The following is a 13,699-nucleotide window of genomic DNA, read 5'->3' as shown; positions in this document are numbered from 1 at the left end:
AATGGCCGTGTTTGGTACTGGGACATAAAAGATAGCCCAGGCACTCTCCTTTCTCCCTAATGGTCACTGCGTTCTCACTCCTAATGAGCAGAGAGTTGATTCTCAGTTTTTGCTTCTGGTGCATTAAAAGCATTTTACGTTTCCATTTTATGCTTCCCTGTGGCAGAAGAGGCTGTTCAAGCCAGCTACTTTCTTTAGCAACCACCAGGTGTCAGCAGAGGACTTGAAACGCGGGGCAGGCTCCATCCTGGGTTTTCTTAACTAAGGGAAGCATCCCCCATTGGAACTTTTCAAGGGCGGTAGACCTCTGCTGGGTCACCTTCTTCCTAGTATTAGTGTCAAATGCTTTCTCCATGTTCATCCACCTTCCCCTTATAAGACTAGCACCAGTCCCTCAATCCTTTGCTGATTGGAAGCTTTTAATTCTTTCATGGTGGTGGTTCTAGAGAGTAGAGAGGCGACTGGGGTGGGGATAGGGAAATACCACCAAGCTCTTGTTTTTCCTGCAGATCCCTTCCTCCAAATGGATGGAGCGCGCCGCAAAGAGAAACAGTCTGATAGTGAATCTCCGTGGCTCCAGACTGCGGGGCTTTTCAGAGTGTACAGGAAAGAGGCACGGGCATCTTTACTGGCCCCGCTGTTTGCTTCCTCTTGTAGCACATACTTGGGACAGTGTGTTGATGGACAGGGGAGACCTTGGCAAAGTGGGTGTTGATTTGTACCCTACTGCTTTGCTCCTGTTTCTCACCACGCCTCCTCCCTCGAACGGCCAGGCTGGACAGGAAGCTGAGGCATCTGCTATAGGACATCAGGCGATAGAGTGGGACAGAACTTGGGAAAGGGCTCCCTTGGACACCCAAGCTTCTTTTGAGCCTCACAAGGTGTCAGAAGAGGTGGCATTTAGAGGACTATCTGTGTGAACGAGTGGCTAAGCTATTGGAAAACTGAAGTCGAGACCCGCTGAGGGATAGAGACATAAAGTCAACCTCTGGCTTTAGCAGCTGAAGCCGCTGGGTCGTGTGGCCTGCTACAGGTAGAGGGTAAGGTGTGACGTGGCCCAAAGTCTGTTCCCTAAAGTAAGGTCCTGGCTGATGCAAAGTCCGGCAGTTAAGACATGCTGTGGCAATTTCCTTTGGACCAATCAGTGGGATTTGCCAAATCGCATTAAATCTAATTCCAAGAACAGTTCAGATTTTTCTGTTATTTTATGTTGAATAAATCACTGGAAAAAAGGCAGTGTGTTGATAGGGATTCAAAAATACTTTGGATGTTTTGCTTTTGTAAAGATCTTTGTTCTAACAGGACAAGAAAATCATCTTGCTCCTTAAAACATCATGCACAATGTCCCTAAAACGGACCATATCCACATGCGCCGTCGAAGAGGGCAGCCCACATTCTTATTGGCCTTCATGCCCAGCTCGGCATTGGGTGGTGGCTCTCTGACCAGGCCCGGGAGGGCTCTCAGATCAGTATTAGCATGAACATGCATTTTTCACAAACAGCTTTCAAAAAAGGTTTCTTGTTGTCGGCTAGACTTCCAATCCATGTGGTAACCGCATATGGCTTTGTGTAAGGGCCAGATCTAATTGTACAAAACCCAGTGTCTTCAGTCTGGGGTGGCTTGAGCGACACTTCCCACTGCTTCAGGGGCTCCTGCGGCAAAGCCACTTGCCCACGGAAATGTGAGTCTTCACATCCAGGCCACATCATGGCGTTGATTGTCATCTTCACAGTTTCATAGTCCCTTCTCTCCTCTTCCCTCCCCCCACTGCCTTTTCAGATCACTGGGGTGATCCTGTTGGCTGTTGGAGTCTGGGGGAAACTCACTCTGGGCACCTACATCTCCCTGATCGCTGAGAACTCCACAAATGCACCCTACGTGCTCATTGGAACTGGCACCACCATCGTGGTTTTTGGCCTGTTTGGATGCTTCGCGACCTGCCGTGGTAGCCCGTGGATGCTGAAACTGGTGAGTCTGTCAGAACACAATGCTGCTCTTTCAACAACTTTGTGAAGAAATTTAAATCACATGAAAGCGACATGGCCCTTCTTAAAGCCACCCACAAGCCAATACGCATGGACGCTAATTTTAGTCCAGACTCTTACCTAACCCACCCTTTACTCCCTTAGAGGACAAAACAACCGCAAACACAGCCTGGCACCAAAAATTCTTGTTCTGGTGCCTCGAGGTAGGTGGTGACAAAGCAGCGGCCTATGATTTCCAGAAGCCATTTATATCCTCATGGCACGATGCCTTGGTCTCGCCTGAACCGCTTCTTAGAAATCTCTTCAGGTGTGTGACGTGAAGCTTTGGTGGGCAGGGCAGCCTCTGGAACATCAACAGCCTCTCGGCTTTAGGTTCCCACTGGAGAAATACCTTCTGCCTCCTTGAACTTGGCCATGCTTGGCTGCATGGGCACGTTCTTCTCTCAACCTGTGTACTCTGGCTCAGAGCTATGACAGCAGCTCAGCCAGAGCTCCCCCCAACCCTCAACAGAAGGTTGATGCTGGGCCAACTGTTGGCTACCAGGCCCAGGGCTGGGCGCCTTTACTGCAATAGGGTTTATTTGCCAAAGGGTAAGGGGCAGGCTGTCACAAGGCTGTTACCATGATTCTTAATTTTTTGGATAGACTCCTTGCCTAATTGTCCACTCACCACCCAATGCTCTTCATCCATGAGTGTTAACGTTAAAGGATTTTATAGATCAGAGGTAGCAAAGGCCTCTCCTCAAAAGAACACTTTGTTCAAAGACATTTTTTTCAGACGCCTCATTTTGTGAAAGGGGAGAGTGAAGAGTCCCTCAGTGCTGTGGTTAGCTCTAGGTTAGGGTGACATTGAATACCCTCTAGTGACAGATACTGGGGAGAGGGTGACTCACTGCAAAGGAACCACCTTCCCAAGTGGCACTGAGCAGTCTCTCTCGACAACCCCGTGGAGGTAGTGGTTGCTCTGGCCCCTTCCGTTCTGCAGACCAGGCAGGAGGCCAATGGCCCGGCCAGCATGGATTCTTCCAGGTTGGTGGAAGAACCACAGTGAGGCCATACAGAGGCATTTTTGCTGCTGTCACCTGCCATTCCACTCCTGGGTCCACCTTCTAGAGCTTCTTCCAAGCACCGGCATCTCTTTTGGTCTAGTCCTCAACTCTGCATGCCTTCTTCCATCACCTGGACAGCTTTTCAAAAACACCTTTGCGAGGGGTCCCACCTCCAGCCAGATGAACCAGAATGTTTGGCGGGGAGGCCCTGGCACCACATTCTCCAAAACTATCCAGGTGATTTGATGCTACAGCAGGGGCGGAGAGCCTCCCATTTAGTACAATGCGTAGCAAGGGGAGAATTCACCTCAGAGGCATAGAAAAGAAAGATGACTAAGAATCCATCTGTCCAAACAAGAAGGGAGGAGACCTGGTTTAGGTCTTTAATGTCAGGGATGTAACCTCTTTGGGCCTCTGTCCCCATGTATGAAAGAGTGCGTTGGACTCTGCTGAAGGACGTTCCAAACCACTCTGCCTTTTTCTCCTACCACTCGTAGGCTCCCTGAGCCTTTGGGGAAAAGTTTTAGTTTTTGGCTTTGGTCTTTGAAAAAAAATCAGTTCCTTTTCTCTGCTAGATGCCATACTGAGTGCATAACCTGCCCAGCTTCACCCAGCTAGTGTGGGGACAGCTGGAACTGGAACCCACACATGTCACCTTCCAAAGCCAGAACTCTGTCTACTATAGTATTTTCACATGGAGAACACCCGACCCCTACCACTTGTACTTAGTACAAGCTTTCACCAGTAGGCTTTTGGCCAAGGTCTTCTGAAGGAGAAGCAGCTGTTCTCTGGAAGCTTCTGGAAACAGGGAACTTCCCAGAGACAGGAAACTGCTGATTTGGCAGACAAGAGCAGAGATCACTTGATTAACTGTCAGTCTAGAATTTTATGGTCCTCATTTAACCTCATTAATTGCAAAGCAACTGAAAATAACTGTTTCCACTTTATGGAGGCCCAGTGTGGCTGCCTCTTTCCTAAGAGTTAGCCCACAACAAAGCTAGGACCTAAACCATAAACTTCTGACCATGTAGTCCATTGTCCTTTGTCCCCCCTGCCTCCTGATGGTTACTTTCCCACAGGACTTTCTGGTGGGTTGTAGGCCTGGTGTGAGACTCTCTGCAGAGTCACATCTGCTTCTCACTGCATTGTGTACTAAGTTGAGAGACCAAGGTCATGTACATGGAGCATTCTACTCAGAACTATGTTTGCTGTTTTACTGGCAGTGCTATAAGTGTGTATAGAGACTTTTGTTAAGGTTTCGAACAAAACTGGCCTTTTAAGCCAGTCTTTCCTCCTTTTAACATATGTGCCACTGGCCGAGAAAAATAATTTATGATCCTGTGCACATATGTACACTCTAAAGTAAGTAATGTGACCATGTCAAGTCTATCCAAATTCTACAGCATCACCTAGGACCATTCCAAACATTCAGGACTGTTGTATTTCATTTTGAGATGAGAAGAAACAGATTGTAAGACATATGCCTTGTAGGAAAAGAATCCCTTCTCTTTCCTTTTATCTGCTTTTCAAAGGCACAAAAATGGAAACCCTTAATGTCTCATAAGTACCATGTAATTTATCCCTGAAGTGTGCGCACATGCACACGCGTGCACACACACACACACAAACACACAAACACACAATTAACTTGGAAAGTACGGGAAGCATGAAATGAATAAGAAGCACTCAGGGTTTCAGATACTTACAGTCATGTAGCTTACTAGCTTTTTAAACGCTATCAACCCCACGTGCTGTGCAGAGCTGGAGAGGAAAGTAGGCCCCTGGCCCTGGCTCTGAGTGCTGCACTCAAGCCCAATTACCACATCGAGGAAGAACGTGGACCTGTGTGCATTCAGGTCTCTCTGTCAGCAGGAGCTCCATACAGTTGCAAACAAAGGGGGTCTGAAGCCATTTTAGAAGACATGCTGAAGAAAACTGCAGGGATTCACCCAAACGAAGAGAAGCAGTAGGTTCACGTCAGGGCTGTGGTCCCACATCCAAAGGGCCCTTGCCTAGGAGCAAGGCTGGGCTGGTTCTCCGATCTCCTGAAAGCCACGCTAGCATCAGGGAGTGGAAGTTACAAGTACTGTGGCCGAGAGAAAGGACATCTTCCCAGCGATGGAAAAGCTGGGAAACGAAATGGGCTCCTAGGGGTCCGCGGGTGGAGGGACTATGCTCAGCTTGCAGAACGCAGCTGGAGGATGCCTGCGGACACCAGCCAACTGCCATGGGGCAGGTGGTCGGAAGGACCCCCTAGACCGGGCAGAACCATGACCTCCTTACCTTTTCCTCCCAGCGTACCTTCTTGCTCCCTAATTCTAACATCAAAAACAGTAGCTACCTGAGTTATAAAAAGCCCTTCCACATTTCTCCTGGTTGAGCTGAGTCTGCGGATGAGCTCTTCTCTGCATGTGTGGCCCACAACACTTATGCATATTAAACAGACACATTTCTATATTGAGGCTCATGTAGGGAAATCTGGACAAGAGTATTTTTAAACTTTTTCTCCGCTTTGGCTGGGGGAGCTGAGGCTTAGAAGCTCCATGGGACTAGCGGTTCCCTGAGATGGCGAAGTCGCCTAACCCCAAAGGAGCCCTCACCCCAATCCTGACATGTCTGCCTTTGTCCCCGTGTGCTTGATTTTCAGTATGCCATGTTTCTGTCGCTGGTGTTCCTGGCTGAGCTGGTTGCCGGCATTTCTGGATTCGTGTTCCGTCATGAGGTAAGTATACACAGAACAGAGAACGCAGTTAGAGGATCTTCTGGGACGAGGACTTTTAAAGCCTCTTATAATGTGTGAGGGGCACAGCGAGGTTAGCTGCGTCGCCGACGGTCTCACTTCATACGGGGTGAGATGCCAATAAAAAATCTAAACGCAGGAATTTCACCAGACTCGAAACCTTAGGTGTCGATCCTCATTCCATTCTGTGAAAGAGCTCCTGCAGGAAGTGATTCTCCACCTTGTTTTAAAGCAGTGACCTTCGCTGTCGATCATATATACTCTTTTTAAAACAGCAGCTTCGGCCATAGGCCCCAGTGGGTGTCTATATAACAAGATTTCTGTGACTGCTTGATTTCCCCCAAACAGCTTACACTCCTCTCTTCCCTCCCCAGAGCCCTGACGGCCGCCCCTTGCCAGCTAGGGGTAGAAGCCAAGCCCAGGAGTGAGGAGCCCTGCTACTCTGTGGTGGCGAGGGGAATAGAGGAAAGGACCATCATGATCTGACACCCCTGCGTGGCTTTGTTTCGAAGTGACCTGTAATAGGTTTAGACTTCGGAGGCTGGAGAAAAAGAATTCTGAATGCTGTTTTGTGATCGTAACTGTGGTTTCAAGGACATTGCTGGCTGTTTTGCATCCTGTGTGGCCCTCCTCCCATGGACTGTCACTGGGGCTGCTCTATTGAGACAATGGGTAGACACTCGGGCAGAGATGAGATGCCATCATGCTGTCTGTAGCCACCACGGTGTCCCCTGTCAGACATGTATAGTGGTGACAGGTCAGACAGGGTACGTGCTACCCTGAAGCTAACTCCCCCCACGGTGTGGTATTGTGCCCTCTAAATAGCAGTAAAGCCAGAAGTCGGGATGCATGTGTTAGAAAGGGGCAGCAGGGGGAAGCAAGATAAAGATGGAAAACGCACCGAGGCTGTTGAAAGTCTGGCATGATCTGTCCTAGACCCTGTTTCTGTGCTTGGCCAAGTTCGGTTCCCAGTGAGCTAGCTCGTGGCGCCTTCTACCCCTTTCCCCATTGCTCTGATTTTCCTCTCACCAGAGGTGAGATCTCGGGTGTCGAGGCCGACTTCTAGAACCCATTTTGTACGGGTGCTGCATCTGGAATTAGACTCCCTATTTTTATTGTCAGGCGAGGTAAAACCTGATGAGGTCCTGGCCTCCACGGCCCCAGAGGCGCCCCTGACGCATGTGTGAACTCCAGACACAGCTGAGCTCCTGCCCGCTCTCCTCCCACATGCTGCCGTGACTGGGCTCCCCGGGGGGCAGGAGGAGGGATACCCAGGGCCTGGACACCCTCATCCAGCTTGCCCCGTGCCTCTGACACTCTGAGAGGAGTGGGAGGTGGGGATGTGATGCCACCAGTTGACGAGGGGCAAAGGGCTGGTTTCTCCAGTGGAAGTCTTCACAGTGGCCCGGGGTTTACTCCATGTGCCCCTGCCCAGCCCACAGAAACCTTGCAGGTGCAGTGAAATGAGGACACAGCCAGGTGCAGTATCCACCTTGGCTTAGAAGCTCCATGGGACTAGTGTCCACTGGTCCACGGGCAGAGCGCGCGGTATTTCCGCAAGGTGCCTGCCTCTGTGAGACTGGCGCCCTACTCAGCCCACCGCTTCCCAGCAGGCCATTACTGTCATCTGCCGTCCTCCCCCTCCAGCGTCGTTTCGGCAGTCGGGGGCAGGCTCACCAGACGTGGGGAGCTGCGTGGTAACACGCCTGACACGCCCCCTTCAGTGGGTTTCCAGGGGAACAGAGCTTGAAAGTTAACCCTCGGCCAAATGTGCTCCCAGAGGAGGAAGAAGGGTTTTGTGAACTACCTCGTAACAAGAAAAGTTCACGTCCTTCTGCCTCCCTTTTTGGCCTCGATAAAGACAGGTTAAGTGCAGGCTGGTTTTGTCCCACTCCTGTATGCTAGAACAGCGATCCGTGTCTGGTCACAGCGCCGTCAGTCTTCCCGCCCCTAGTGGCCTGCCCTTTGTTATTCTTCTGAGCGAAGGCAGGAAAAGTTACAGACAGAACGATGGCCATCAATCAATTTGAAGAAAATCAGGAGAATTATTTTCTTCACGAGGTTGGGATTCACTCTCACGGCTCTTTCAGAAGCTGGCCACGAGGCAGACTTCTTTCTTTGGATTACAGATGAGGAAAACATTTTTTTTTTTTAAATTCCCGAGCTAATAAATCCCTCAGCGGATTTCCTGAGATCTTTTATCTCAGAAAACAGGGCATTCCACCCCCACCCCCTGGCCTACATTGATTCAGAGATTTTTCAGAAGAGGCCATTTTGGGGTAGAATTCGGTACAAATCTGAGTCTGTTTGGGTGGCGGTGGACCAGAACCGTATTCCTCCCTGCCTTCTGCAGATCAAGGACACCTTCCTGAGGACTTACACGGATGCCATGCAGAATTACAACGGCAATGACGAGAGGAGCCGGGCAGTGGATCACGTGCAGCGCAGCGTAAGTGACGTCAGGCCTCAGACTTGGGGGATGCTGGGGGCGTGGGGCCATCGGCACTTGCTACCGACTTCTGTCCTCCACTTCCATTGCCAAGAGTTCACACCCAGTCCTTGTCCAGGGTCCAGTTATCCGGGTAATTAGCATCAAGGGAACCAGTGCCTGTGGCTGGCCTTTCATCAGTATGAATTAGGAGCCTCCCAAGGAAAGCTAGCTTGCCCTTAACACCCAAAGTCTTAGAAAGGAGGTACTCAAGGTACAGCAGCCTTGCTTAGCACTGGCGCCCAAAGGCTGGCATTCTGGAAGTGGTTTCTTCAGACTGAGTGGAGCGCTCTGGTGAGCTGTGTTTAGTGGCTTGGGCAGTGTGGTGGGGGTGAACGGTGGGCCTAGGAGAAGCCAAGGCAGGAGTGGGAGTGCCCCAAGCTGCCTGGTGCTTTGCCGAGGAGCTGAGGGAAGTAGCTGTCCCCTACCGGGGGGTACTCAGGGGGACAGATGCTGGTGCCGAATCCTCCCGCTTCAGCTGGATCACCTAGGGAGCTCTTTGGATGGGGTGCAGGTTCTGTGTTTTCCTTTGTCTTTTACTTCAGCAGCAGTATTTTTATTTTATTTTGTTGTTGTTGTTGGCATTTTGAGAACCTTCCAAACTTACCAGAAAACTTGACAGCAGAGTATAAGAAACCATATACACTTTACCCAGATTCAGTAATTCATTTCACCTTTTGCCCCATTTCCTTTAACATTCTCTACGTCAGAGGCTGGCACACTTTTTCTGGAAAGGGTCCTGTGGTCACTGTTTTAGGCTTTGAGGGCTATGCCGTCAGTCTGTGTCACGACTACACAGCTCTGTTCTGGAGGCACACGGGCAGCCGTAGTCTGTGAAGGGCTAGGCATGGCCATGTCCCCCCAAATTCTCACTGGTAAAAGCAGATGGCAACACACAGTTGACCGACGCCAGCACTTTCTTCCTCTTTTCTCCTTGCTCTTCCTCCCCACCCTTAACCATTTGCTTATTGGCATAGATCCTATGATCTATAAGCCTTAAAAAGAGCTTTTTTTTTCTAATTTTATTTATTTTTTTGACAGAGAGAGACACAGCGAGAGAGGGAACAGAAGCAGGGGGAGTGGGAGAGGGAGAAGCAGGCTTCCTGCTGAGCAGGGAGCCCAATGCGGAGCTTGATCCCAGGACCCTGGAATCATGACCTGAGCCGAAGGCAGACACTTAATGACTGAGCCACCCAGGCGCCCCTAAAAAGAGCTTTTTTAAAGCCTTTCTTATCTTGGCTTCCCCACCAAGAAGCCTGGTTTAGTCGCTTCATACCTGGAACAGCAGCCAGTCCACACAGGTGATTTCCGTGCAGAGCCAGGCCAGAGAACCTGGCTTTACTTTGTGGACGTGGTAAGAAAGCCAGCACCATATGCAGTCTGGGGCCGGCTTCCTTCTCTCAGTTCAGGCAGGCTTCCCAGTGAGTACGAGCGTTCGTGGAGCTCACCTTTCCTCACCAAAGCTGTGCCTGTTGACTTAGGGTCTTGGCCCGAGTTCCTCGTCGAAATGGCGCACGCGGGGTGGTGGGGCAGGAGAGCGCGGCGTCTGTGATCCGCACACTTGGATTCACACCCTTGCCCCCTCTACAGCTGAGCTGCTGCGGCGTGCAGAACTACACCAACTGGAGCACCAGCCCCTACTTCCTGGAGCACGGCATCCCCCCGAGCTGCTGCATGAACGAAACCGACTGCAACCCCCAGGACCTGCACAATCTGACCGTGGCTGCCACCAAAGTGAACCAGAAGGTAGGCTTGCTCTCAGCCCTGACGGGATCCATGGTGAAGGCTGGGGGGGCTGGGGGCCGGGGGGGGGGCTTTTGGTGGGTGTGCTTCTGTGAAACTGTCAAATAGATCAGAAATGGTAGTCTTGGCGAGAGGGCGGAGTCTTTCCCTGTGGCCCTTCCCTGTCTGGGACGAGGCATCCGAGGCCCTCCACTGCTGAAGGAGCTCCTGTGACTCAGCAGAAAGCTGGCACCAGGAGGGAGGTTGAGCAATGGTTCCTGCTCACCTGGGCTGATGTCAGACAGGGACTGTGGCCTTTCTTCTTCCTGACTGTCTTTCTCCTGCTCAATCTACCTTCTAAACATGGAATTCTTCACAGCTGGGTGCCAGTCCTTAGCAGGAAGGGGGATGAGAGTTGACAGACAACATCTGCTTCTGCCAGGATGGTGGCCTTTATTTTAAGGTATTCTCTGCTTGAGGAAAAGAAATCAGCAACTCCGCTTCAACTCACTGTCAGCATCCTGACTCCCAAAGAAATCAGAGAGAGAGAGAGAGATCTGGCTAAAAGACATTGGAAAGGTAGTAGGTAGTGAAAATGAGGGAAATAGAATTTCAGTCATCAGAAGGAAGACCAATTCTGTCTTCCACTTCACAGAGAATAGGGCGAAGGCATGATAAGACATGTTTGAAGGCTGTGTCCATAGTCTGAAAGATTTAGAGAAATGCCACATAGAAAATATGTTTTGGTAGAACAGAAGGGAGGAAAACACCAACCCTCTGTTGACTTCACCTGCTGTTATGCAGCCATCGGGTCAGTTTTCTTTTCTTAGATAAAATTCTATTCTTCCAAGGTCTTCAACTCTTGATGCGATCTGGGCCAACTGCTGAATAATTCACAGAAAGTAGCCATCTTCTCAAGATGAGAACGTTAAGAGATGGCTTCTGTATTTTACCCATTTAATGTTGGTATTTGTAGCATAAATGCTGCAAAGCATTGTTGACGTTCTAGAAGTTCATTGTGTCATTCTGGGCTTATGACCAGTTACGGACACGATGCAGTCAGATGTTCCGTGCTGACTGCTTCTTGTCTTAGCTGACATCTGTTCCTCTTGGAATTTTCTTATGAACCCAAAAGTTGAGCCTTCCTTTGTGTCTCATCAGTAAGGTGACTTCTGGTCTCTTCATGGGCATCCCCACTGAGCCCCCAGAGATGTCCTCATGCTGCCATTTTACGAAGCTCCGAGCATACCCAGCTCCAAGGCAGTGAGGTCCGAGCATGACAGAGCCCCAGGAGGCTGTTTGTGGATGCAGCACCCATCAGACTGGAACGTCTTTTTTTACCCCCAAACTTCCTTTCCCTTTGTGAAAGTTGGGGATCTTAAAGTCAGGGACATGGGCTATGGCGTCCAACTCCAGTTTCCATTCCGGCTTAGCCACCTACTAGGGGTGACCTTTCTCAGTCATATTTTCTTATTTTTTCTCAGCTACAAAAGGGGATGATCGTTTCTGCCTCTTAGGGTCAGCAGGAGGACAGAACGAGATAGTTGCTACAACACAGGGCCTGGCCCTGAGTAAGGACCAGAGAAACATTAAGTGTGATGTTCAATGTCAGCCTCAGTGCAAACAGCACCAGGGAGGTGGTGAAGCTTGTCTCCCTCTCTACCACACTGTCCTTCAGCAGGAATGATGTAGCATGTCCTCAGAGGGAAGATCTTTGTTAGTCTTCAAAGGCATGTTCGGAATCCTATCCTATAGTGCATCTCTATGATCTTTAGAATTCTTCCCAGAAAGAAAGATAGGGCACCATTTTTTTTCCATTTCATTCATTGATAACCTACAAAGTGACCTCACTCCCTGTCTCCCCCCCACACACACCCATCCTGCTTGATTTACATTTTCCGGGACAACTCAGATACCTGGAAAGGGGGTTTAACTTCAACCTGGCTTTCTCTGTGGAGAAGTGAGGAAAGAGTGAAATTTGCCTACTGAGTCTCATTTCATGGCCATGGGGACCTCTGAGACAAATGAAGGCCCAGGTCTAAGTCTCAGAGGCCTCACCTGTAAAACGCAGGAGATAGGGCTGGGGTGAACACCTAATAGGAAACACTCATAAACGTTAACCCCCCTCTCCTGACTCCCTCCCCCAGGAGGCTTAAGCACTGCCCCTGTAGTTCCACGGAATCCTGCTGTCTAGAATACACACGTTCTTAATCCCTGTGGATCCTTTCATGTCTTGAACCCTACGATTTAATAGCACTGAAAGATGACTCTTGGCTCTCACCTGGGAGCCTGTGCAACCTGCCTTGTTCAAGTCCCTGGGAGAGAAGCAGGAGGGAGGTGAGACTAGCTAAACAGGATATTTATTGTTTTGTGTAGGGGACGGGATTTATTTTGTTTTTGCCAGCAGGATGTTGAAACGTCTGCAGTTCACGTGGCTGACAGCACTAACTGGGCCCCTGCTCCCTCGAATTCTTGACATTTTTTTAAGAGCGAGGGCAAGATAGATATTTCCCATCCGTGACTGTGTGGGTTTCAACATGCAGAGAGGGCAAGCAAAGGACCTGTTCTGTTTCTGAATGTTTCCTAGGACACTTAGCAGGTCTCTGTAGGTTTCTCTCATGCCTGACCACCAGGCTTTCATTTGAGGAAATGAAAAGAGATTGTTGTGGGCAGATAAGATCACAGTGTAGTGGGGAACATGAGGTAGAATGTAAACATGGCCTTGCCGTCTGCAGATCTGAACTGAGATCTGGAGAATGGGCTCGTGGGTCCTACCTCGTAAACAGAGGAATCCAGAGGCGGAAAGTATTGATTTCAACCTTGATCTTACACTGTTTACACAATGGCAAAGAAGCGAAATCACTTTCATCTCTTCATTTTAAGGAACCCTCCTACTGTGGGAGAACTTTTCTTCTAGAAGAGTGTTCCTCAAGCTTTAATGGGCAGCTGAAACTCTAGAGATAGTGGTCACATTCATTAAAATTCATTAAAAATGAATAGCCCAGGGATTTGCCAGATTCTGATGGAGGAAGTCTGGAGGGAGGCCTCAGATTCTGCATTTCTAGCAAATTCTCAGGGGATGCTGCTGCCCCTGGAAGAGCTCCACTTTGAGGAGCAACATTGAGAAAGAACGATTTTGTCACAGTTGCACTAATGGCAGAGACACATGTTTCCAGTTGCTCTTGCTGGTTGGAGTGGGCTTACCAAAAATGTGATTGACTCTGCTCCGAGTCTCCTACAAACGGAACAGAAATCATATGTCAGAAAAATATATTCTGCTTACATGCAGAATTGAAGTTCATAGGAAAAATACCAATGCCAATGTATATTAAGAGTGAGAAAATCACCTGCCTTGCTTTTCTCTGGTCTTTATTGTTGGGTTTGGGTTTCCATATCTTGAGGTGACCTACCACTGGCGTTGGACTGAATGAACTTCATCTCTCAGCCCAACCATCAGTGGGGGGGAGAAGATAAGGTCATGATGGCCACCTGGGCAAAACACGGCCCTAGCCAGTACTGTCCGGGAAAGTGTTCCAATACCCATGTCTCTTCTTGCATTGAGTTCTTCCTAACCCAACCTGCTCTCCCTTCCACTACCTTTTGAAAAGTAGTGTGACAGATACTTTCACTAGTAAAAATGAAATCAGCAAGCAGTCTTCTACTACAAAGGGAGAATCAAATTTCAAAATTTCTCATGAGTAGAAGCAGATTTCC

The 13,699-nt window shown here is 49.5% G+C and overlaps 1 protein-coding gene across 1 annotated transcript in view; it reads left to right on the top strand.

Annotated features, from left to right (window-relative positions):
• The window catches only part of TSPAN7 (tetraspanin 7), a 120,605-nt gene that overhangs the window by 95,703 nt on the left and 11,203 nt on the right, over positions 1-13,699 (top strand). The window contains exons 2-5 of the mRNA XM_044235350.1: positions 1,781-1,969; positions 5,683-5,757; positions 8,129-8,224; positions 9,854-10,009. Of these exons, the coding sequence (XP_044091285.1) occupies positions 1,781-1,969; positions 5,683-5,757; positions 8,129-8,224; positions 9,854-10,009 (516 nt within the window). The remainder of the gene's footprint in view (positions 1-1,780; positions 1,970-5,682; positions 5,758-8,128; positions 8,225-9,853; positions 10,010-13,699) is intronic.

This window comes from Neovison vison, chromosome X, assembly GCF_020171115.1.
Source record: "Neovison vison isolate M4711 chromosome X, ASM_NN_V1, whole genome shotgun sequence".
In the NCBI taxonomy this organism is placed as follows: Eukaryota; Metazoa; Chordata; class Mammalia; order Carnivora; family Mustelidae; genus Neogale; species Neogale vison.
Note: the sequence above shows the minus strand (reverse complement) of the source record. Positions and strands in the feature narration are given on the sequence as shown.